Source organism: Manis javanica, chromosome 15 (genome assembly GCF_040802235.1).
Source record: "Manis javanica isolate MJ-LG chromosome 15, MJ_LKY, whole genome shotgun sequence".
In the NCBI taxonomy this organism is placed as follows: domain Eukaryota; kingdom Metazoa; phylum Chordata; class Mammalia; order Pholidota; family Manidae; genus Manis; species Manis javanica.
The window spans coordinates 66,218,840-66,241,622 of NC_133170.1; the positions used below are offsets into that span (position 1 = coordinate 66,218,840).

General features: G+C 59.5%; 1 protein-coding gene across 8 annotated transcripts in view; it reads left to right on the forward strand.

The window, feature by feature from the left end:
* FBRSL1 (fibrosin like 1) overlaps positions 1 to 20,597 on the forward strand; it is a 72,838-nt gene extending 52,241 nt beyond the window's left edge. The window contains exons 6-20 of one of the 8 annotated variants that reach the window (XM_037014043.2): positions 8,178 to 8,223; positions 8,812 to 9,091; positions 9,161 to 9,375; positions 9,964 to 10,032; positions 10,203 to 10,417; positions 11,127 to 11,177; positions 11,318 to 11,413; positions 12,075 to 12,092; positions 12,262 to 12,291; positions 12,412 to 12,483; positions 13,812 to 13,941; positions 16,074 to 16,151; positions 16,363 to 16,446; positions 16,701 to 16,905; positions 18,445 to 20,597. In XM_037014043.2, coding sequence (XP_036869938.1) covers positions 8,178 to 8,223; positions 8,812 to 9,091; positions 9,161 to 9,375; positions 9,964 to 10,032; positions 10,203 to 10,417; positions 11,127 to 11,177; positions 11,318 to 11,413; positions 12,075 to 12,092; positions 12,262 to 12,291; positions 12,412 to 12,483; positions 13,812 to 13,941; positions 16,074 to 16,151; positions 16,363 to 16,446; positions 16,701 to 16,905; positions 18,445 to 19,330 — 2,475 coding nt within the window. In that variant the 3' untranslated portion in view covers positions 19,331 to 20,597. Of the gene's footprint in view, positions 1 to 8,177; positions 8,224 to 8,811; positions 9,092 to 9,160; positions 9,376 to 9,963; positions 10,128 to 10,202; positions 10,418 to 11,126; positions 11,178 to 11,317; positions 11,414 to 12,074; positions 12,144 to 12,261; positions 12,292 to 12,411; positions 12,484 to 13,811; positions 13,942 to 16,073; positions 16,152 to 16,362; positions 16,447 to 16,700; positions 16,906 to 18,444 lie in introns of all 8 variants that reach the window. The other 7 variants (XM_037014042.2, XM_017649412.3, XM_037014045.2 and 4 more) reach the window with 7 other exon arrangements.
* The last annotated feature ends 2,186 nt before the right edge of the window (positions 20,598 to 22,783 follow it).

A 22,783-nucleotide genomic window follows, 5' to 3' on the forward strand; every position in this document is an offset into this window, starting at 1 on the left:
ACCTGCAACCCCTGCATTCACTTGCCCTCCAGGGAGGAGCCCTGAGGGAGCCAGCAGCCAGGTGCCCAGTGACTATGGAGGTGGGGTGGGCATTCCCTCCAAGTACCCATGGCCACCCCTCCCTTGGCTCCACATAAGGATGACAGGTGCAGTGACCATATTGGTTGTTGAACCATAAGCTCTGGGTGCTTGTGCCCTGACCATACTGTGCAGGCCCTAAGTGAATCAGGCTGTTGGATGGAAGGTTGACATTATTTCTCTTGACAATCTGTTCCTGCTCCATTTCTTTCTAAACTCCTAACCTTTTTAAATCTTCCACATCACAGTGACTTCTCTTCCTAAACAAAGTCAAGGAAACCTGCCTGGGTTCTGAAAGTTTAACTTTGCTTCCAAACCAGGGGGCAGGGCTCAGAGGTGCTATCCCAAGGAGGGCAGCTTCTTAGAGGCCTGTCTGGGGCAAGGTGGCTCTGAAATGATGTCTGCAGTGAGGACGGGCTTGTCCCATAGTCGGTCTGCATGGAAGCGGCCCAACAGAGGAGCAGGGCACCTTGGGGCCTCTACTGGCCTGCCAGCACCAGGACTTGTCCCAGACTGGCCCAGCTGGGACTGCTCCCCCCTAGACAGAGGGTCTCTCAGGTGCTCCCACCAGATGCCAGGGCTTACTCCACATAGCCACTCAGTTCCTGCCTGCTCTCCCCACCCCCACTGGCCTGGACTCCATACCACAGGGGTAGGCTTCCAGCCCACAGGAGAGTGGTACCGCCTGGCCACTGGTCTCGCCTCTCCTCAGTAGGTGGCATGGCAGTGTAGCACCCCTCAGGGGCCCTCAGGGTTCAGCAGCTCTATTTGGGACTCGATATGACACCCCTAGGTGGGTGGGGCCTGCCAGGGACACACTGGACAGCAGGGCAGGGATGACTGCTCAGCCTGGTCCTCTGTCCTCCCCTCCCCCCCATTCCAGAGGCCCCACTGGGAGAGGGGTGACTGCACACAGGCCCCCAGTCCTCACAGTTCCCAGCTGACCTACTCCAGTCACTACCCGCAGAACTCCACCTGTCCTATCTCAGGAGAGGCCCACCACCTGGTCCCTCGCATTCCCATATCACAGCTCCCAACTGGGCTCCCTGCTTCCCCAGCTCTAAGGCCAATCCTACAGACAGGTCTTAAGGATCCCATCTTTCTCTTGCTTAAACCCAGAACACCAATGCCGGTGCTCCCGCATGGCCAGCAAGGCTCCCACTTGGCCCATCTTGCTCCTGCCTCAGGGCCTTTGCACAGGCTGCTAGACCTCCCAGAAGGCTCTTCTCCAGAGCTACCTCAGCTTGGTCTCAGCTCAGATGCCCCTCTTCGGGAAGACTTCTCTAACCACCATTCAGCGTCATGCTTGCTGCTGCCACCACTGCTCACACTACCCTGCCTGTTCCCCCCACCCATCTACACTTGCCCTGCTTCCCTGGTTTACTGCTGCTCCCAGGAGGCTGTGAGCAGAACTCAAGCCTGTGGACAGGCACTGGATGCACCGTGCCCCAGGGCTGGTCCTTTTGCAACCTGATCCCTCTTCGGGGGTCCTGGATGTGATGTATGCATTTCCTGGGGCTGCTGTGACGAATTACCAAAAATTGATGGCTGAAAACAACACACTTTGGTCACTTTACAGTTCTGGAACCCAGAAGTTAAGCATGGTCTCACTGGGCTAGGTTGAGATGCAGGCTGAGCAGGTTCCTCTGGGGATCCAGGGGAAAGCCTTTTCTGGGTTCTGGAGGGTCGCATCCCTAGGCTCCACTTCACAGCCAAAGGGCAGCTTCTTTCTATCTCCCTCCTCCTTGTCCGGACCCTGGGATCATACTGCACCCACTTGGGTCATCTTCACATGTCCAGGTCAGCTGATTTGCAACCTTAATCACTCTGCCATGTAAAATATTCAGAGATTCTTCCATGATGCTTTTGCTACTGAACAGAGAGGCAGATTGGGACACCCCAGTGTATGGACATCTTTCCTCTTCGCTGCCAGAGGCTTTGCAGCCAAAGGCCATGTGCAGGAGCTCATGACCCTGCTGGGGCACCACATGTTGGGTGAGGGGTGTTCAGGCCTGCAGACACCCACCCATGAGGCAAAGTGGCCCCCACAAGAATCCCGAGTCCCAAATCCCTCAGTTGCCCTCCCAGAGGCCGAGAATGTCTTCGCTAAGCCTGTGGACACTACAGTCAGACTTACGGTTGCCAGCTGCATACCTCCAGTCAGTCACCTTGCTCTTCTGCTTCCTCATCAGTGAAATGGGCATGCTAGTAGTGTGTCCTCAAAGCATGGGCGTGATGACCCGATGACTTCACAGTTACGGGGCATTTAGTGTGGTGCTTGACATGGCATGTGCTGTATTTGCTATTTTTATGGCAGGAACAGCAGGACTTTGGAGAATTAGGTTATTTTTTTTATTTTTAATTTTTTTTGGCAGAGTTAGGTAAAGGGAATACATGCGTTTGGTAAATAATTCAAACAGACCAAAAGGGCTAGAGGCTGGCAGGCCATTTCTCCTGTACCCTTGGAGATTTCCTGTGGGCTAGGGATATGTGTATAGTCGTGTTTATTTAGCCACTCTTTGAAAAGGAAAGCTGGTCCAGCCCATAAGGTTCTGAAGTTGGTTCCCCCAGTCTGGTTGAGTGGCTGCCAATGAATGATTTACCCTACCTGAAGCAGGGCTGCATAGAACCTGAACCTGGGCTCTAAGCAGCTAGTCCCTGGGTACCCACCAGAGCTGACCTCTGTACCACAGCCCCATGGGGGCTCTCCATCTCCCCATGTCCTGCGTGGGCTTCTTTATAGCACGTATCAAGATGGGGAGTGCTGCTGGCGTCCTGGTGTTCCATCTGTGCAGGTATCTGGAATGTGCCCTCCCCATAACTCTGGGTGGGTGGCCGGCACACACTTGGACTCACGTGGGGCCGTGGTCCCACTTGGATCCAAATTTGCCCTCCCCGCACGGAGTAGCAGCACAGCAGTTGCTTGGGCCCATTCTCCTGCCTTGCATCCCCGTTTCACAGCTGGACAAACCGAGACCCAGACCCAGGAAGACGGACCTGACATCTGACAGATGTGGGGGCTCTGTGAGGCCCAGCTCCTCCGTGACTCGGTTTCCCTCTGTAAACTGGGCATAGGAGTGCCCATAACTTGTTGGTGTGAGTCAGAGCCGGCGGCCCTTAGGGCTCTGGGCGTAGCCGGCATTACGCGCCGCGACCTGGGGCGAGGCAGGGACTGGACGGCGACCACTGGGACCCGCGGAGATCCACGCCTCGGGGCTGGATTAGTTGGGCCTGCCCGCGCCCCGCCCACCGCCTCCGCCTCCGCCGCCCGTTCTCTCCAGCCACCGCTGCGCGCCCGCCAGCAGCGCGCCCGCCGCCGCTGTAGCCTCCGGCCCGCGCCGCGCCCGACGGCGCGGAAGGCACCCGCGCGCTCGGAGAGCCGCCCAGCGCGCGAGCTGGAACGCGGGCATGCGCGCCCCCGGCCCGGGCTCGGGCTAAACAGGGTGCGCCAAGAGAGAGACCACTCGACGGGCCGAGGCCGGGGGGGCCAGCGCTCCGCCGCCCGCGCCCATGCCGCCCGGCTCCAGTTCCGGCTCCCGCCCGGGGACTACCGGCGATCACCGGCAGAGCCCGCCGAACCCGGGGTGCCCGCGCGGTGAGTGCGCGCTGGTGGGCCCCGGGTCTAGAGAGTACCCGCCGCCTCCTGCGGAACGGGGCGTAGGAGAGGCCCCCGGCGCTCTGCCTACTCCTTCTCCCCTGGGAGCTGGGCGCGCGAGACGCCGGCTGCGCACCGGGGCGCACGTGGCGGCAGGAGGACGGTGTGCAGCCCTGCAGAGTGTCCCCAGCCTCGGCCAGAGCTCTGGGGGGCCTACGGTGGGGGGACGCGCGCTTTTGTCTGCGCCTCATCAAGCATTGGCGTCCGGGGTTTCGGGCGCCCGCTGTGCTCACCTGCCCCGAGTGGAGTTCTTTGTCTGGGGCGGGGCGCGGCCGGCGGAGTCTGTGCTGCTTTTCTGGGCCGAGGCTGCCCGCGAGTCGGGTCCTCGCAGACAAAGCGGCGCTGTGACCTCCACCGGCGGCCGGGTCTACGCACCTAAGGGAGTTAGTGCTGGCCCTCGCTCCCCGCCCCTATCTCCGCCTCCAGCGAGACCCCGAACCTGCACTGCAGCCCGGGGATCTCCCACCGGTAATTTGGGCCCGGAGTGACCCCTTCCTTACATCCTGCACCAGCTTGTTACTGGGATTGGAGAATGTGATCGCCCCAGCACACATGGGTCACATCCCAATAGGTAATTCTCTGAAAGTTTTATCATCAGCACAGGTCTGGCAGCTGCCCCGGTTACCCACCTCCACTGGCTTAGCTGGTTAGCTCCAGACCCCTTCTCCTGGAGGGGAAGGAACCGAGAGACAGAGTGCCCCAGCAAGTTTCAGCAGGGGCACCTCTGCCTGTACTGGAACCCGGGCCACGGCCCCGCAGAGGTCTCCGGAGCTGAGGGTGCAGTTGGGTTTCTGCTCAGAGCCTCCCTGGGTGGGCATGGCTGCACTGGCTTCATCCACTCTGGTCTTGCTGTGTGGTGGAAGCATGTTGGACCCCTGTGGGGACTTGGATCCCTCAACTTCCCGGAGCAAACTTTAACTTGCACCCCCTCTGGCACTGGAGGGGCGTGGGTACAGGATGGGCCTAGGTGAGTGGCCTAACCTGCTGCCTTTGCCAGGCTGGAGGCCCAGGGTGGGGTGGGGAAGATGCTCCCCCTCATCTGCAGCCCACCCCTTCTCTGCTCCCTGACTTTCCCAGTGTCTGGGGTGCCACCTCCTGGTCCTGGAATTTCCTGCTGTGGCCCCCGGGCCTGGAACTGAACCAGAGCTGAAGGCAGTGCCTCCAGGGCCAGGCACGTGGCCTCCCCCCAGGCAGGGACCAAAGGACACCCCACAGGAGCACACGAGTTTGTTTCTGTGACTCACTGCAGGGTTTCCTTCTGATACCCGCCTTGTTCAGGTGGGGATGCCCATGTCAGAAGGGGGAGCAGGGTACCCGAGTCTCACACCAGCTCCTTCTCCCCCACCCACCCTTGAGGATACCTGGACCTGGCTGCTGGCAGGTGGGCACAGGCCTCATGCATGCCCTCAGGAAGGCAGTGCCACCTTTAATGCCAGTGCAGGGAAAGAGCCACTGTCGGTGCCACCGAGCTGAGGACTCTTGCCAGCAAGCAGCCCATAACATGTCCCTTTGGCCCAGAAGGGGTGTCAGTGTTGGTGAATAAGACCCTAAGGGAGTAGCCTCAGTGGGGAGCAGCCGCGTGCTGACTCCTCTCATTTGAGGGCACCTGTGCTGCCCAGCATACCGTGCCTGCCTCGTGTGGGTCCAGGGCAGCTGAGAGGTAGCCCAGCAGGCAGATAGGATTTAAGCCAGTGCCAAGGAAGGGGCACCATCAGGCTGGGGTCCCAGGAGGGCCAGGGGGGACACAGCTGAAGCCTGAAAGGCATGGAGTGGGACTGGGGATTAGAGTGTTGGTCCCAGGTGAGGTCGGAGGCCCAGACAGGCCTCTCGGGGTCTGCAGGCCAGGTGCAAAATATAGTCTGAGTCAGTGGTGACACGCTGGCATGTTCTCATCCCCAGGGTGGCTTGTTCTGATTTGGTTTTAAAAGACTCCTGGTTGCCATATGGAGAGTTAGGGAGAGTAGTAATGAGACCAGGTAAAAACTATAAAAACAGTTGTTACCCAGGCACTACATTATAACCTCACATGGGGTGACCACAGGACCCACTTCTGAGTCTTTGAGTGGGCACTTGTCCTGAAGAAACATCACTTCTTTGCAGACGGACAAACCTTTTTCCCTTGGGGGACAGGCAGGCAGCTGTCTGACACCCCTCCGCATCCTGCCTCTGTAGACCCCCAGCTCTGGTGGACCCCTCGTCCCCATGAGGACTCTCAGGGGCAAGGCAAATCCAGGGACTGTAACTGTTGCTGCTCATCATGTAAAAGTGCCAGAAAAACCAAAGCAGCAAGGAGAGCTCGCAGTGTGGCACCCTGCATGGGAGCATGGTGTTCCACGTCCTGGCCCTGGCTGGCGCATGAGGAGGTTACATGTAGCCCCCGGGGTCTGGCAGGCTTGGCAGGAAGGACCCAGCTGTGTGCTGCTGCCCACACTCACACCCAGGGTGAGTGGAGCCTGTACACCTTCCCCACCGTGGATCATGGCCACCTGGGCCGTGTCATGTCTGCCAGACACCCTCTGCCTACCTGGTCAGAACTCTCTGGGATTGAGTGGGCTGTGGCAGCCTCTCTCCTGGCTCTGAGCCACACAGGGCCATTTGGGGACTATCAGGCCATTTGCTGTCCTCTTTTCTTCCTGGGCTGGGTTTTTTGGATAGTAGTAGGAAGACTGGACCCATTCCAGCACGATTGTGGAGTGCCGCACCAAGGTGTTTCATGGTACATTCGTGGTCTTGCTTTTCACATTTACATCCATGGTTGGTCTGGAATTATTCTGATGGACTCAGCTTTCCCTTTTTCAAGAAGCTCCTGTCACACCATGTCCATCAGAATGACCCGCCCTTTCCGCTCAGGCCTGAGAGTGCAGCCTACACAGGCTCACAGTGCTGGGTCTGTTTGGATTTCTGTTTTCTCTGACCTCATCTGTTCCTTTGTCAGTCCCGCATCTTGTAACTGGCTTTGCCGCACCTGAGTTTGTATGGGGGGGAAGCTCCCTATCTTAAGTGTACAGTTTGATGCGTTTTGACGAGCACATGACTGCCAGCCCACCACGATGGTCAGACAGCATCACTGCTCAGAAAGCTCCATCCTGCTGGTGTGTTTATTTATTTATTTATTTTTAATTTTTACTTATTGTGGAAAGATACACGTAAGAGTTGCCATCTAGCCACTTTAAGTGCACATCAGTAGGGCATTAGAGCATTCATGTGTGATGCAGCTTCCCCACCTCCGACTCCAGGACTTTCTCTTTTTCCCAAAATGAACTCTGTCCCCATGAAACACTAACCCCTCCTCCTCCCCCAGACTCTGGCCCCCACCGTCCTGCTCTCTGTCTATGAGTTTGATGACCTAGGGACCTCATGTACATAGTTATACAGGGTCTGTCCTTTAGGACTGGCTTATTTTACTGAGCCCCATGCCTTCACAGTCCACCTATGTAGCAGGTGTTGGGATTTCCTCCTTTTACAGCCAAATAAAGTTCCACCGAGTGGATGGATATGTTGGTTTATCCACTCAGGGGTCAGTGGACTCTTGGGTGGCTCCCACCTCATGGCTGTTGTGAATCCTGCTTCTGAGAACATGAGTGTGCAAAAATCTCAAGTCCCTGCTTTCAGTTATTTTGGGTGTAGACCCAAGAGGGGCATTGCTGGACCATATGGGGATGTCTCGTTTAGTTTTTTGAGGAGCCATCACACTGGTCTCTGCAGCAGCTGCACCATTTTACATTCCCACCAGCCATGGACAAGGGTCCAGTTTCCCATGTCCTCACCAGCACTTGCTGTTCTCTGCTCTTCAACAGTAGCTGTCCTGATGGGTGAGGTCCCCCCACCAGCAGCAGCCACCGGATGCTTTCTCCACCTGGGTGTCCAGAGCAGGGGCCTCTGTGGACACCAGAGCGGTGTACAGGGCTGGGATGCAAGGCTGGGGATAGCTGATGACCTAGAGGTTTCTGGGGTGATGAAGATGGTCTAGACCAGGTGACGGCTGCTTGTAGCTGTGTATGCACTAAAAACCCTTAAACTGTATGCCTTCATTGGGTAAATTATATCTCAATAGAGCTATTTAAAAAAAACAGCAGGAAGAAAAGGTCTTCATGGAGCAATGTGCTCTATCCCAGACATTCAATGCCTCATCCCAGCCACAGGCAGTGGGGCGGCCCCTAGCTGGGGGAGGGCAGCATGGTGGACTCTGCTCTATTCCCTCATGCTGGCACTGCCAGGAGGCATCTAGGTTCCTGAGTCCCTGCCCACAGGCCAAGTGACAGCTTGCAGCCAGGTTGGGCATCATTGCCTCCCATGTGAGGCTGTGGATGCAGAATGACACGTTCCACCGGGCCAACCAGGTGGCCCATGTGCGCCAAAAACCTGTCCAGAACTGCTTCCTAGAGGCCAGGGTGAGGGCCAGGCTCACCTGGCTTCCCACCACTGACCCCCATCTCTCTTGCAGGCATCTGTGGGCTCAGAGAAGCTCTTTACCCCTGGAGCCAATAAAGGTAAGTGTGTCCCTTGGCCTCGGCTCCAGGCCACCAGGAAGGCGCACAGGCACACTCCTGAAGTCAGTGTGGGAGGGGCCAGATTGGGCCCAGGTTAGGCATGTCTCAGGTCAAGTTCTAGGTGCAGATCCTGAGGTAGGAGTTAGGTGCAGTGATTTACTGAGGAGCACCCACCCACCCCCTGCCCAGGAAAACCGTGAGGAAGCAGGGGCAGGGCTAAGCCTGGGCAAGGCAGGACAGCTCTGTAGCAATGGTTCCTGCAGACTTGTCCACTGGTCCTGCCCACAAGGCCTCCCAGGGCACCTGTCTATAGAATGGGGTCATAGTGCCCCCACGCTGGGACTACAGTGGACAGAACACTCCCTGGCCGAGGGGGGCCCTCCCTGGGTGGGGGACCAAGTCCAAGGAGCTGCCCTGTGGTAGCCCCTCCCCCAGCCCCTGGGGAGTGAGTGTGGGGCTCAGCCCTGCTGGGACCTCCCTCAGGTACATGACCCCCTGCCTTATCCCCATCAGAAATGGGGGCCACTGCAGGACCTCTCACAGGTTGTGGATGGCATTAAACCTAGAGCCAGGCTCCTCTCTCTGCAGGCTCCACACTGGGTGAGCCGCCCGAGGCCAAGGCCGGGACAGGAACCAAGGTCTCAGGCCTGGAGCGCAGCCGCGAGCTGAGCACTGAACCGCCCTTCCTGCCCCCTACTGGCCCCACGCCTGGCGCCCCAGCCAGCCCACCAGTCAAGAAGGAGGCCCTAACCCCAACCCGCCTGCCCCGGCAGCTGCCGCCCGCACCCCCCCGGGCCCCGCTCCCAGCGCACGTGCCTGTCCCCCTGGGCCAGGGCCCTGCCTCGCACAACGGCCTGCACGGCCTCAGGTGGGCGCCGGGGAGGGGCGAGGGGGGGGCCCCGGGGGCGGTCGCGCACTGAGCCCCCCATCCCCGCAGCAGGAGCAGCAGTGCCAGCAGCGCCGGCCTTGGGCTCTCCCAGCACGCACCCCTGCCGCCGCCCGGGCCGGGCCCCCTCCTCTCTACCTCACACTTGGCGCTCCGCTCGCAGGCCCAGCACCAGCATCGCGCGGCCATGTTCGCTGCGCCCCCAACACTGCCCCCGCCCCCGGCACTGCCGGCCAACAGCCTGGTCATCCCAGGACACCCCGCCGGTAGGTCCTGGTGCTGCTCATCAGCCAGGGTCGTGTCCCCTCCACCCCGCTGTCCTCTGCCCTGGTGGGTTGGGGGGCGACCCTGGGGAGGGTGCCAGCCTCGGGCACAGCCTCCCTCCCTACTCCTCTCCCAGAGTCCCAGACAACCATGACCGTGGCTCCCACCACCATTCTCAGGTCCCACCACTCTATGCAGAGGAAGCTTCCTGCCTGGGCCTGGGCTGTGCACATGTATGCAGACATGACACACACATGCCCACTGTGTTCTGGGCTTGGCCAAGCCTGGCCAGGCAACCTGGGGGTGTTGAGGGATCTTGGGGCCACCATGTCTGCCCACCCCTCATGCCTTGGTGGAGTGGAGAGTTTCGTGACAAACAGCGGCCAGCCCTTCCCGCCTCCCTGGCATGGTTCTGACAGAGCCCCCTTGAGGCTGAGTCTTAGGTCGTTAAGGATTCTCTGGGGGGTCTTATCCCAAATTCTTTCTACAATGTGAGTCAGCCCAGCCAAGTCGGGGGCACTGCAGTGCTGGGATGATCCTGGGCCTGCCTGGGGCGGCCTGCGGCTCACACTGTTCTCTCTTGCCTTCAGATGCCAGCCTGTTGATCTCGTTCAGCCAGCCAATCATGTATTGCCAGCCTCATGCGAGGATTCTGATTGGTACTTGGTCACAGGCACCTCTGTTACCTCCACCCTGGGGCCCGCACGTGGCGGGCGGCCACCACAGCTTGGCCTGCCGAAACCGGGAGTGCCAGGTGACTATCCGCCTCGCCCCGCCGGGAGCCCGCGGCCAACGTGCCTCTCTGTCTCTCTCTCTTTTTCTCTTGTAGATCACGAGCTGCTCAGGCAAGAGCTGAACGCGCGTTTTCTGGTGCAGAGCGCCGAGCGGCCCGGCGCCACCCTGGGCCCAGGGGCGCTGCAGCGGGCAGAGTTCCACCAGCACCAACACACACACCAGCACACACACCAGCACCAACACACATTCGGCCCCCTCCCCATGGGGCTGCCCCCAGCGCCTCTCCTGCCGCCCGCCGCACCCCTGCCGGTGCGTAGGCCCTGGGCAGCGGCGGGCGGGCAGTTGGGCGGAGGACACGCAGCAGGCACACACAGACGCTTTCCGCACGCACGCAGGCTGACGCCATCTCTGTGCCCCTGGGTCATTCTGAGGCCCCCTCCCCAGTCGTTCTCCTAGGCTTAGGCTGGTGCCCATGTCCACACACATGTGACATGGCCTTGGGCCCAGCTGCGCCATGTGGGGTCCTGGGCCTCACAGTCCTCTCTGGTCCTGCCACAGGTCTGGAGACCCAGACTGGATGGAGAGGCCATGTGGACCAGGACCCCTCCCATGCTCTCTGGGCCCCGAGGCTGCATCTCCTGAGCCAGCTGCTATGCGGGCAGAGTCCCCTCTGCTCTCTCCAGGCTCTGGGTCAGCCAGCTAGTCGCAGCCGATGTCCCGCAGCTGACCGCCAGCCCTGGGCTCCATGCCCCCCCACCCAGGCTGCAGCTGCCTCACTGGCTGCCCATGGACGAGTTTGTGCCTTTGTGGGTGGACTTTTAGAACAGGGAGGGGCCGCACCCAGTCTGAGGATCTGGGCCCTGCGAGGCCAGCTCAGGGCCAAGGTGCCTGCACCCTCGGGGAGCAGGAGGCTGCAGGACAGCCATCCTGGCCATGCCTGGCTGGGTGGGTGGGTGGTGCTGGGCTCTGTAGAAGGCATCAGCATGCAGGGACCTCACTCCACTGCCTTGCCTTCCAGTTTGACAAGTATGCGTGTAAGTTGGACAGCCCCTACTTCCGACATTCCAACGTGAGTGTCCTGTGGGCACCGGGGCTGGCCAGGCCAGTGGGGTGGAGGGCAGGGCTGCACCTGCACCAAGGCCTTTTGGGGGTCCAGAGACTTCTCAGAACCTGCCTGCCCTGGAATGTTCTTTTCTCTTCCTCCTGCAGTTTTTCCCGCCCTTCCCCTCTGCCATCCCTGGACTGCCAACCCTGCTCCCACACCCAGGACCTTTTGGGTCCCTGCAGGGTGCTTTTCAGCCCAAGGTACCAGCTACTCCCATGGCAGGGGGAGTTGGGGCATCCAGAAGTGAGAAAGGGGATGTCCACGGTGATCGGGTGCTGGTGTGAGCTGCCCATGCTGTGTAGGACATGTCTGCTGTGTGGCCCCATGGTGGGAAGGGGCTTGGGTCTCTGTGGTAGAGGAATCGCTGGGGCAGGTGGCAGCATACAGAGGGGACGCTGGACATATGTACCCCAAAGGGCCTTGGTCTCAACACAGAACCCCCCTGACCCTCTGGCCCACCAGTCTATAGACATTAGCCTGGCAGGGCCTTCTTGGCACCTGGGACTGCCATAGCTGAGCTTCCTACATTCCTAGCCACTCAGCTGGGAACCCTTAAGGTGGGGTGCGCAGGAGAGGATCCCAGTGGTGAGTCTGGGTGGGGCAGGCTCAGGGCTGTGCATATGCAGGAGGGAGGCTGGGCTTGTACTGTTGCCTTCCCTGGAGGTGCTGCCTCAGCCCCCACCACCTTCCCCACCCAGGCAGTCAGCATCCAGAGGCCGTCCTCCTTTCTCAAAGAGCCCTGCTCTGTGGACGGTTGGAGGCCAGCCAGCCCCTAGGTGGCAGCGTTCGGGGCCGTATGGTGGGGTCTCTGGGCTGGGAGGGCTCCGAAGCTGGCTGATGCCTGCTTTTTTTTCCTCTCAGACTTCAAGCCCCATCGAGGTAACTGGCCGGGCCAGTGCTGTTCACCCCCTCTACCAGAAAGCCCCTGGGGTAGGTGGCTGCGGTGGGGGCCCACGTAGGCTGGTGGCAGCAACAGGGCTTGTCCCTACCCTCCTGGGGCCTAGCTGCCGCAGAACTTGGACCTAATGCTCCCCTCTGTCGGTGACAGGTGTCCGACCCATACCGGACAGTGGTCAGGGTGAGTGTGTGGGGCCCGTGGGAGGAGGGGGTCTGGAGAGTCTGTGGCTGGGGAGGACTCTGGGTACCTCCTGATGGCCCTGGGGAAGCCCATGACAACTAGAGTGGCCTGGTGTCGCAGAAACCCGGGAAGTGGTGTGCTGTGCACGTGCAGATTGCCTGGGAGATCTACCACCACCAGCAGAAGGTGAAGGTGAGCAAGCTGTTGCCTGTGGGCCAACAGGCGGGCCTCTCCGACACATCCATTTAGGACCACGTCCTCCTGGTGTCCACGTATGAGTGCATGTGTCCAAGACTCAGATGTTAGCTACATGGTTTCCTGGATGCTGGGCCTGGCTGTGAGGAGTCAGAGCCAGGGAGGTGTAACTGTGTGCGTAGGGCCAAAACACGGTGGGTGGGTGGGGGGCCACTAAACTGCTCACAGTGACCCAGGCGGGACTTGGGGGGAGGAGCAGCCATCAGTGGGGAGGTCCCCACCTCAGTGAGCCCTGGCTCCCTGTGGGTGTTGGCCTGCCCCTAGCCCTTCTCTCAGGCATTTATGGCATGCCAGCAGTGTGTCTGGATTTCATGGAGCTGATGTGCTTCCTGGGAGGGACTCAGATGCAATGGGATGGTGCCAGGCAGGCCCCTGGTATGGTGGGGCTCCAGGCAGGTACTAGAATGATGCCAGGAAGAGACAGCATGGGAGGTGGATCCTTAGTGCTGCAGAAGGGCTGGGTGGGGTGTGCCCCCATCACAGAAGGGTCCTGATGCTCTTTACTGCCATCACACAGTACTTCCATGCACAGCTTTTATTAAAGGTCACATCACATTAAAGAGAAAACAACAGAAAAGGGTTTATAACAAAATACTTTGTGTTTTGATCAAGAAATGCTCAGGCAGGACCCTACAAAGCATGGTGAAGGGTTCAGGGGCATCCCTCACAAGGAGCAGCGTCGTGAGGGCACCTCTAAGTAAGGCCTGAGCGCCCCTCTGTCATAGCCACCAATGAAAGCACTTCTGCTCACCCAGCACACTGCAGGGCTGGAGGGCAGGCAGGCTGCATGGGGGCTGCAGCCAGGCTGGGTGGACCCAGGAAGGGCCCTCACAGTGAGGAGCCAGGCCCTTTGGTTTCCTTAATTTTAATTCTGATGCTAAATCCAGTAATTGAGATGCCTGTAATCATATTTGGAGACACTCAAGTATGTGGGTGTGCTCTTCCAACTCGATGTTAAAAAACCTAAACACAGGTGTAAGTATTCCAGTGTAGTCCTGGCGTCCAAGTGGAAAAGCACGGCCCTCAGACGATAAGTGAGGCACCCTGAGTGATCTCATCATCAGGGTGTGGGGACAACATCCCCTCTTCCTGCGTCCAATGAAACATTCAGATGGATCCCCATTTTTCTCCACCTTCCTGCCTGCAGTCTTGGGGGCAGGTGGGACACTGCCTGGCTACCCGCTGGTGGTCTGGAGTCTTCCCCAGCTGCAGGCTTGGGTGCCTCGCAGGATGGCATCCCCTGGACTCGCTCTGTCCCCCACCAGATGCAGCTGGACCCCCACAAGCTGGAAGTGGGCACCAAGCTGGACCTGTTCGGCAGGTCCCCTGCCCCAAGCATGCTCGCCGGATTTCACTACCCGCAGGACCTGGCCCGGCCCCTCTTCTCTAGCTCGGGTAGGGCTACGGGGGGTAGGGAGGGGTGTCCTGTGGGCTGGTTGGCTCCGGGTGCTCGGGCAGACTTTCCGAACACATTTCAGTATGGTCCCTCTCACTGGTTCTGCCCTCCTCCCGAAACTCTTCCAGGGCTTATTGCTCAGTGCTGCATATGGCGCCCCCTCCTCTCTGGGGTCCCATTTCTGATGCCTGCAGGCTGCCTCCCCTCCCACCTGGCTTTTCTTTTGGATTTGGCTTTTCTCAGATTGGCTGGAACCTTACCCCAGAACCCCCAAGTTCACCAACCCTAGCAGCCACGCCACAATCCTGCTGTGCTGGGGTCCCCAGGACTACCCCCAGGTCCCAGGATTCATTAGGACCACTCCCTAGGCAAAGGGTCTCAGCCTAAGTCAGCTCCACAGTGAAGCTGGGTCGGAGGGAAAAGGTGTGTGGGCAGGGTGGGCAGGATGCCATTCCCACATGACCAGAGGATGGCTTCCCTCACACAGTAAGAAGCCGCAGCAACAGGGACCCAGCACGCAGGGTTTTGTTGGGGGCCAGTCACTAGGCACCTCTGCCTGCACACAGCAAAACCACAGACTTGCAGCAGGAGAGCAGGTACTCAGCATAAACCACATCTGCACAAGTACCTCAGATAGATGAGGCCTACCTATCAGGCATGGAGCCTCCTGCAACCCAAGTGCCCAGCCTTGTGCTGGCCTTTCCAAGGTCGCTGTGTCCTCTTCACAGCCCAGATCTGTGCCCTCCTCCAGGACCCAGCAGGGTGTCCCCTCAGAGCACCCTCCCTGCCCTCTGGCCTCTCAAATGCTCACCCTCCCCTTTCACAGGAACTTCTGACGTGTGAGGGTGGGACCCTGTCAGCAGGCTAGAGTGGTGGGCATAGACAGGGTCACCCAGGCCAGCTTCACAAGCATGGTGGCTCTTCCCAGTCCCCTGCTCCAACATCCTGGTGTTCTCCAGACCCCAGCCTGGGCAGAGAGGTCTCCCACGTGTCTAGGCCCCCTATAAACAGCAGTCCTCCCACCAGGGCCTCAATCCCTGGCAGGCAACAACCTGCTCAGGCTGGAGCCTGCAGGACATGTGCTCAGTGTGGGCCCAGGCTGTGGCCTCTAGCCCACTCTGCAGAGCTGAGCATCCCACACAGACCAGCCTGTGAAACCCTGGCCGTCAGCCTGCAGCTGTGCCCCTTCCTCCTTCCCAGCCTGTGCCTTTACTCCTGCTCCGTCTGTCTGACGCCCCTTCCTAACTCCCTGAGCCGGCAGGCTGGGCCTTTTCTCATGGCGCTTGCTTCCCAGGTGCCACATTTTCCTAGCCACACTCTGTGCACCCAGATGCTCCACCCTTGTTAGCACCTGGGCAAGATATTTTCTCACTTCTGGTTTGATTTGACTTATGAATCATTTAGAAGTGAGGTTAGCTGTCCAGTCAGAGCTCTGTGGGTTTGGAAACTGCATGTCCCCAAGGGAGGTGCTCATCTGGGGCAGCCCATTAGCAGGAAGACATGAATGCCCCACTGTGAGGGTCTCCAAGGCAGAGCGAGCTGGAGGGACATGGGCGCCCAGCAGTCTTCACCAGAAATCCACTCTCTAGCGTGAAGGGGGCATGCCCCCCAAACAGCAGGACCAGCCCCTCAGCCCAACAGCCCCTTATCAGGGCCCATGCCCCACTCAATTGCTCTCGGTTCAGTTCTGGGGCCCACTGAGGAAGCCAGGGCTGAGCCTTGGATGGGGTGACAGGCTAATGCCATAGTGATGCTTGTGGGCACACCACAGGAGCTGCCATCCTCAGTAGCTGTGACTCTGTCCATGAGGACCAAGCCCCACACACTTTTAAGGGCCATTTCTCAGCTCCCAGCTGCAGACCTCAGGGCCACTGGCTCAGGAGTGGCCCCCAAAGGCTCAGTGTTGGACTCTCTCTCTGACCTCTTTCCTCTGGGAGTCCATTGCCTGCAGCATCTCCATCCTCCTCCCCCTTGGAGCTCTCCAGATCCTGGGGAGAGAAAAAAGGCCACCTCCCACCTGCTTTGAGTGGGAGTTAGAGGTCCCCAGAGGAAGCTGGAATGCCCCCCTCCACCAGGAACAGGCCATAGTAAGCCCATGTGCACTCAGGGCTCCACTAACCTGCCCTGCTAGGTGCGGCCCATCCCCTCACCAACCCATTCGGACCCTCGACGCATCCTGGCAGCTTCCTATCCACGGGTCACCTGACAGGTAGGTGTCTCCTGAGGTCTATGCTGGCTGGCTGGCTGCCTCTACAGACCTCAAGGCTGGGGTGACAGGTGGGTGGGGAGGTGACCCCAAGAACCCTGAGTTTGTATAGGTGGGCCCTGCCAGGTTCTGAGGGAGCACCCAGTGAACAGGTGGAGTCAGGTGGGAGCCCTGCACCAGCCACACAGACGCCTGAGCCCCAGTTGCCCCACAGACCCTTTCAGCAGATCAAGCACCTTTGGGGGCCTTGGGAGCCTGGGCAGCAATGCCTTCGGGGGCCTGGGCGGCCACATGCTAAGTAAGTAACCCATCGTGCACCTGCCTCCTCAAACATGCAGTTGGGTCTGGACTGTGTACCTCCTGGTCCCCTCCCTGGGGTACACTGGTCCATCTGGGTCTGGGCTGTGTATCCTCCGGTCCCCTCCCTGGGGTACACTCCTTGCAGTGTGGGCATGGGGTACAGGAATGTGTGCTCCCCCACAGCAGCCCTGTGGTTCCACAGCATGGGAATATAGGGTTCAATGGCCTGGCCTTACATGCCCACGCCCCCAGCTCCAGGGGGCAGCATCTTTGCCCCCAAGGAGGGCTCTGCACTGCACGGCCTTCCCAGCCCCCACGAGCCCTGGAACCGTCTGCAACGGGCACCAGCCTCCTTCCCCACACCGCCCCCGTGGCCCAAGCCCACCGACACGGAGCGGGTCTCAGCCCTGACCAACCACGACCGGGAGCCAGACAAGGGCAGGGAGGAGCACGAGCGGTGAGTGGGGCCCCCTGCCTCCCCTCACCCCACCCCTCAGTCCCCTCCCCACCTTTCCTGCCAGGACCCTCCTAGCACTTCAGCCTCCCACCTGCTCTATGCCAGCTCTGCCCTCAAGATCTAGGATGGGTTGGAGACTGCATTGTCAGGGTGGGGAAAGGTCAAGGGAGAGAGAAGCCCCACACTCTGCCCCAGGGAAGGCCCCCTGCTGGAGCAGGATCTAGGCAGGAGCCGTTCGGGGCACCGGCCCACCCTAGCAGAATAAGTGGAAGGACAGTGGGTGTGTGGGCCATGGTGGTCCCTCACCCCTGTGGGGAGCTCAGATGACGAGGGGAGTGGTCTGACTCACCCAGCTGGGAGTGGGCAGAGAATGCTGCTGGCGTGGGACAGGAGGCTGCTTCCCAGGGTAGGGGCTTCTGAGCCACTGGAGGGGCCAGGTCTATCCCCTGGCCTGAAGGATGGAGGCTAAGCTTGGCTCCCTAAAGGCTATGATAGGGCTAGGCAGGGGTTGGGGAGGTGGTTCCCACCTTCTGGGATCAGCAGCAGAGTCTGGGTCCTGAGGGTCCTGAGGAGGCAGGAGCAGGGGATGGTTTCTGACTCAGCTCCTCTGCCAGGTCCTTTGCCCCGACTTTCCCCCTGAATCCTGAGTTTGGGCATTTCATGAGAGGACTCCGCTATGTGCCAGGCAATGCTGGGGGCTCACAGTGGAGATGGAGGGGGAGCAAGGCAAGGTTAAGAGTGCCCTTGAGTCAGTGCATCAGATGATGGAGACACAGGTGGCAGGACCCGGGCAGGACACCAGGGGGCAGCCAGGGCCTGTCCACAGCCTGTAGAGCTGGCACAATCACTGCAGACAGCCACCTGCTGGGGCCTGGGCACTGCAGCCCCATGAGCCCTCAGACAGGGTTCCGTGGGGTGGTGGTCGTGCTGAGAGTCCAGTTGGTAAGGAGGGTGGAATAGGGGCGTCTGGGGGTGCTGAAGGGGAAGGAGCCAGCCCTCAAGGGTTGGACCCACACCAGCCCTGGGGGCTATGCCCTCCCTGCCCCCAGGCTCAGGGGCAGAGGGCCAGCAGCCCAGGAAGTGGTGCCTAGTGGTTTAGCGTTTACCCCACCCGTGACCTGTGACAGGACAGTGGGCCCGTGGCCAGGTTGTGCACACTTCTGACAGATCCCAGGGCACCGTTCAAGTGGACTGGGAACCTAAGTTTCTCACTGGCAGTCGGCCCTGACCCAGGCTGAGCGGCTCGGGCTTGCGTGGAGTGCTCCGGGACCCTGCGGCAAAGTCTGTTTCCTAGTTTAGCGACTGGAGCGAGGGTGGAGTGAGGGCTTCCCGTCACCATACTGGCAGATGCCCCTAGCAGTTCCACAGGAGCCCAGGGTGCTGAAGGGACCCCCCGACTTTCCAAGGATCTTGAGGTCACAGCAGAGGTCGATGGCCACGCACGCTGAGGTGGGAGCTTAACGACAAACAGCTTGCTGGGGCCTCCCGGTCCTGCCCCTGGGCTGAGCCCGGTTGTCTGGTCTGTGTTGTGGCCCCTAGGGACCTCCTGGAGAAGACGCGCCTGCGGAGCCGAGCTTCGCCTGCAGCCCCCATGGGCCTCCCGGCCAGCAGCATCCTGCTCCGGGGCCAGGGCGAGCTGGGCCGGCCCGGGGTCCCTGCAGAGCGGGAGGCCGAGCCGCGCATCAAGGAGAGCTGCTCCCCTACTAAGGAGGACGGCCCCAAGCTGGTGGCGCGCCCGCCGTCGCCCTTCAGCAAGGCGGCCCTGGGCGACAGCCTGCGCCTGGCCGGCCTCCTGGGCCGGGAGCCGGGGAAGCCGCCTGGGGCGCCGGCCGAGCGGCCCCAGGGCGATGTGAAGGTCAAGGAGGAGCGCAGGGAGGACAACGACGCGCGCCCGCAGCGCGCAGCCCCCGCGCCCCCTCCGTTTGGCCCGGGCCCCGCGGCCCGCGAGCGCCTGAGCTGTTCTTGGGAGCCGCTGCGCGACCCCTACTGCGGCCTGGAGCTGCCCCGGCGCGCCCTGCCCGCCGGCGCCGGCCCCGGCCCCGCCGCCCTCCTGGAGCCCCCGGAGTGCCCCTACCGCGACCGCGAGCCCCACGACTACAGCCCCGAGCGCCTGCGGGCGGCGCGCCGCGAAGAGCTGGAGCGCGCGCGGGCCGCGCCCCTGGACGGCGCCACGGCCCTGCCCGCCCTGGGCCCCCTGCACTACCCGCGCCTCGGGCCTGCCGCCGCCGCGCTGCACAACGGGCTTCTGGCGCGGCCCCCGCCCGCCGCCGCGCTCGGCGCACCGCCCCCCCTAGTGGCTGCGGCTGGGTCCCCTGCACCTCCCGGGCCGCCGCGCAACAGGACTACGTCTCTCGGGGGCCGCCCGTCGGGCGAGGCGCGCGACTACTCCCCGTCCCGTAAGGCCCCCGAGGTGGAGGCGCGGTAGAGGACGGGGCGGGAGCCGCGCTTCCCACAAGCACCGCCCCGCCGGTCCGGAGGCCCTGCACCCACCGCGCCTGCGGAATCGGGGCTTTAAAATCCAGCTTCTCGGGGTGGTTTTCTGTTGTCTGAGCTTGAGATAAGCCCTGGATAAAAATCCAATTTGTACATTTTTTCCCACAGGCGAGAAGCGTTTTTAATAGATTTGTATTTTTTTCAATTTTGTGCTCTTTAGACATTTTAAAAGAACAAAAAAGAAACTTGCTTTTTTTATTTTTCTTTCGAATTTGCAACTTAATGGCCTCCGATCCCTCTCCAGAGCCCCAGGGTTTTTTTGTCTTATTTATGGAGAAAACGCGGCCCTTTTGTCCAGCGCACTGTGAGGCCCCCACTCAGGCTGGGCCCTGGCCCTTCTCGGTACTTAGAACCGAAGCTACAGAGGTATATTAAAATAATACTAATGTACAAAACTACTTTTGCCTTATGCAGAAGTGTAAGAGGATTTCTTTTTTGGTTTGTTTTTTTAAAAAAGCAAATGAAACAAGTGTAAATAGTCTGTTAATATAACTATATGACATTAAATTCTTAACCTAGGTAGACTTTGTACAAAAGTTTCTAGAAACCCCTCTGGTTATCCATTCAACACGATCACAGAAACCCATTCGCTGTCAGTTGGAGATGCTCCCTTTAACTGCAGCAAGGACCCTTCAACTATGCAAGCGCCCCGAGGCGGACACATGGGCTGTCTAGGGAAGAAAGTTCCCCCAGCCAACCACAAGTGGCCTCCAGCCCTAGGGGCACCACCCTTGGGCTGCAGGCTCAGGACTGGCCAGCTCTGGCCACAAGGACACTGACCCTCATGCTGATTGTGTGGTGGTCTCAGAATCTGTGCCAGTTTAGAGGTGAAGAGTCTAATGGTTGATCACAAAAAAAATCCCACTTCTGCCCATTAATCCTTCTGAAGGCCATCAGCAGATATCTGGCATGTCCTAGTGTCATGCCTCCACCAGTGAAGGCCATGGCTTGGGTTCCTTCTGGTTCTAGTATTGCTTCCATAACCACTTGGATGTCACTGTCCTGCCAACGCCCCTCTTGTTCCCTGGCATCCACAGCTGTGTCCGTGGGCTTCCAGCCTTTCTGGTCCAGCCATCAGCACCCATTTGCTTCATTTGATTCTGTATTTTCAATCCATGTTTGTGGACCTTGGTTATTTTAAACACTATGTTCTCACGTAAATCAGTGAAGATAAATATAGCCTTGATTTGGGATGAAAAGGTGGTCGAGTGTTTTGTGTGGCACTGTGGCTGGTGGGGGTCGTGCACCCACCCCAGCTCGTGTCCCCCTCTTGTGCTGGCGAGCACCCAGCAGGACCCGGTGTGCTGCTGGAAGTGCCCCACTTCCCTCCCCTGGGTAGCCTCCTGCCTTGCCTGGGTCCTGCATGTGCCCTCAGCAGTGCTCTCACCCACCGTCTGCCACGTCTCACTGTGTGGAACTTGTACTCTGGGTCTGCCAAACCCTCTCAGTCCAGTCTGTGTGCACCCTGTGCCGGCTCCATGGGGGCGCACATCCTGTGGAAGGCTGGCCCTGCCCCCACTGCTCTAGCACCATGTGGAGCCAGGTGACCCTCTTTGGGAGAATTGAGAGCTCGAGGGAAGGGTGGGCAGAAATGGCCACCCCAACAGCTGGAGGAGAAGGACAGGGGGCACCGCCCGTGCGTGAGGGCTGCAGCTGCCTGAGTTAGCAATGGGCTCTCACCCAGCCCTGTCCTTGTTTCGGAAATGCTGGCCCTGACATTGACCTCTGGTTGGATTTGCCTTGTTAGGTGAGCAGCCAGACCCAGAACAGCCCCAGCCTGAGAAGGCCTGTGAACCCACATCTGTGGACATTTATGGCAGACAGCCACTGAGTCTGCTGGAGGGTCGGGGTGCTCCTGCCCAAACTGAGGGGAAGTTCCTAGGGTTTTCCTTCTCTCTGTCTCCAGCTCTGTGAGCCCCTCTCCCTGCCCATCAGGGGTCAGGGAGCTTGCCCAGTTCCCACCATTTACCTTCATCTGCAAAAGAAAACCTTTCTAGCAGTAAGGGGCTTGTGGTCCTTCCCACATTATCCAGAGGCCCATTCCGGTAGCCCAGGGCCTCTCCAGGCAAAGGGTTGGAAGGCCCAATTTGGATCCTGCCAACTGGGAGGCTGTGCTGAATCTGTGGCCTTCTGTCCTGATTGCCAGCTCTTGTCTTTTCCAGCATGCCCAGAGCACTCACGTCCTTGCCCACTGCGATTGCAGCCATAGAGAACCATCCTGGGTGTGACCATTGAGCTGGTGGTACCTCTGGGGTCAACCATGCTGAGAGACATCTCAGTCTGCAACGAAAAGCTAACAGTGAACTGACATCTGCTACTACTTCTTAGCTAGTTTTGGGGAGAATGTGGAACAATTTCCTCCGGTAACCCCACTAGTGTCTCCTGCCCTACCAACCCCACCGCTTGTCCCGAGCTCAGAGAAGGGGACCTTATGCTGGGGGAGACACCAGGCCTGAGGGTGGGGGGCCCAGAACCCTCAGGGTACCCTCTTGCCTGACAAGCTTCAATCTGGACCTCACATCTGAAAAATTTTTGTTTCACGATCCACCAGGCTTAAGCTGAGCTCTTTTGCACAGAAAATTCATGCACTATCAAGCAACCTCTGCTGAGATCGTGCAGGGCCGGGCGGGGTACGGCAAGTTTCCTTTCACACACACACACATGCCTCCTGCTTGTTACTGAAACAGGATCCAGCTTTTAAGAGGCGCAGGAGAGGGGCACAGCCTGTGGCTGGGCCTGCCAGCACAGGACTTACAGGCCTTGGCCTCTCTTAACCCACTGATGCATTTGCTTTTTAAATGTGACTAGGAGAAAATTTCAAGTGAACAGAGCCCGTTTAAATGTCAGGAGTCTGATGAGGATGGAGTTAGCCCTAGAAGCCCTGGAGATGGAGGTGGGACTGCAGCGTGAATGTGCTAATGCCCTGATCTGAACACTTAGTGACTAAGATAGTAACTTCTATGTTGTGCCTATTTTATCACAATCTTTTAAAATCACTTGCTATGACTACAGAATAAAATACAGTTTAAGGAAAAAAACCACTTTCCCCCAAAAGGCATACAAGTACCTACAGCACTTTACATGTGATCCAAGCACCCAGGCTGAGGGGTGGGGACAACTCTGTAAGCATCTGTGGAATGGCATCCATGCAGACTTATTCTACACAGGACTCGGGTGTTCCCTAGAGGTAGGCCCCTCCTCCCACACATTAGGGATGTGCCCGAGAATTGCTTTGAACAAAGAAACATGGGCACAATCGACCTGAGGCTATTCCAAGCAGAAGTGTCAAAGACCAGCGTTGGTCAGCCTTCTTCATGTGGCAATGTCCCCAAAGGAAGCGCCCGCCAGTCAGGCCCCAGGACCATAATGGGGAGCAGAGCTGCAG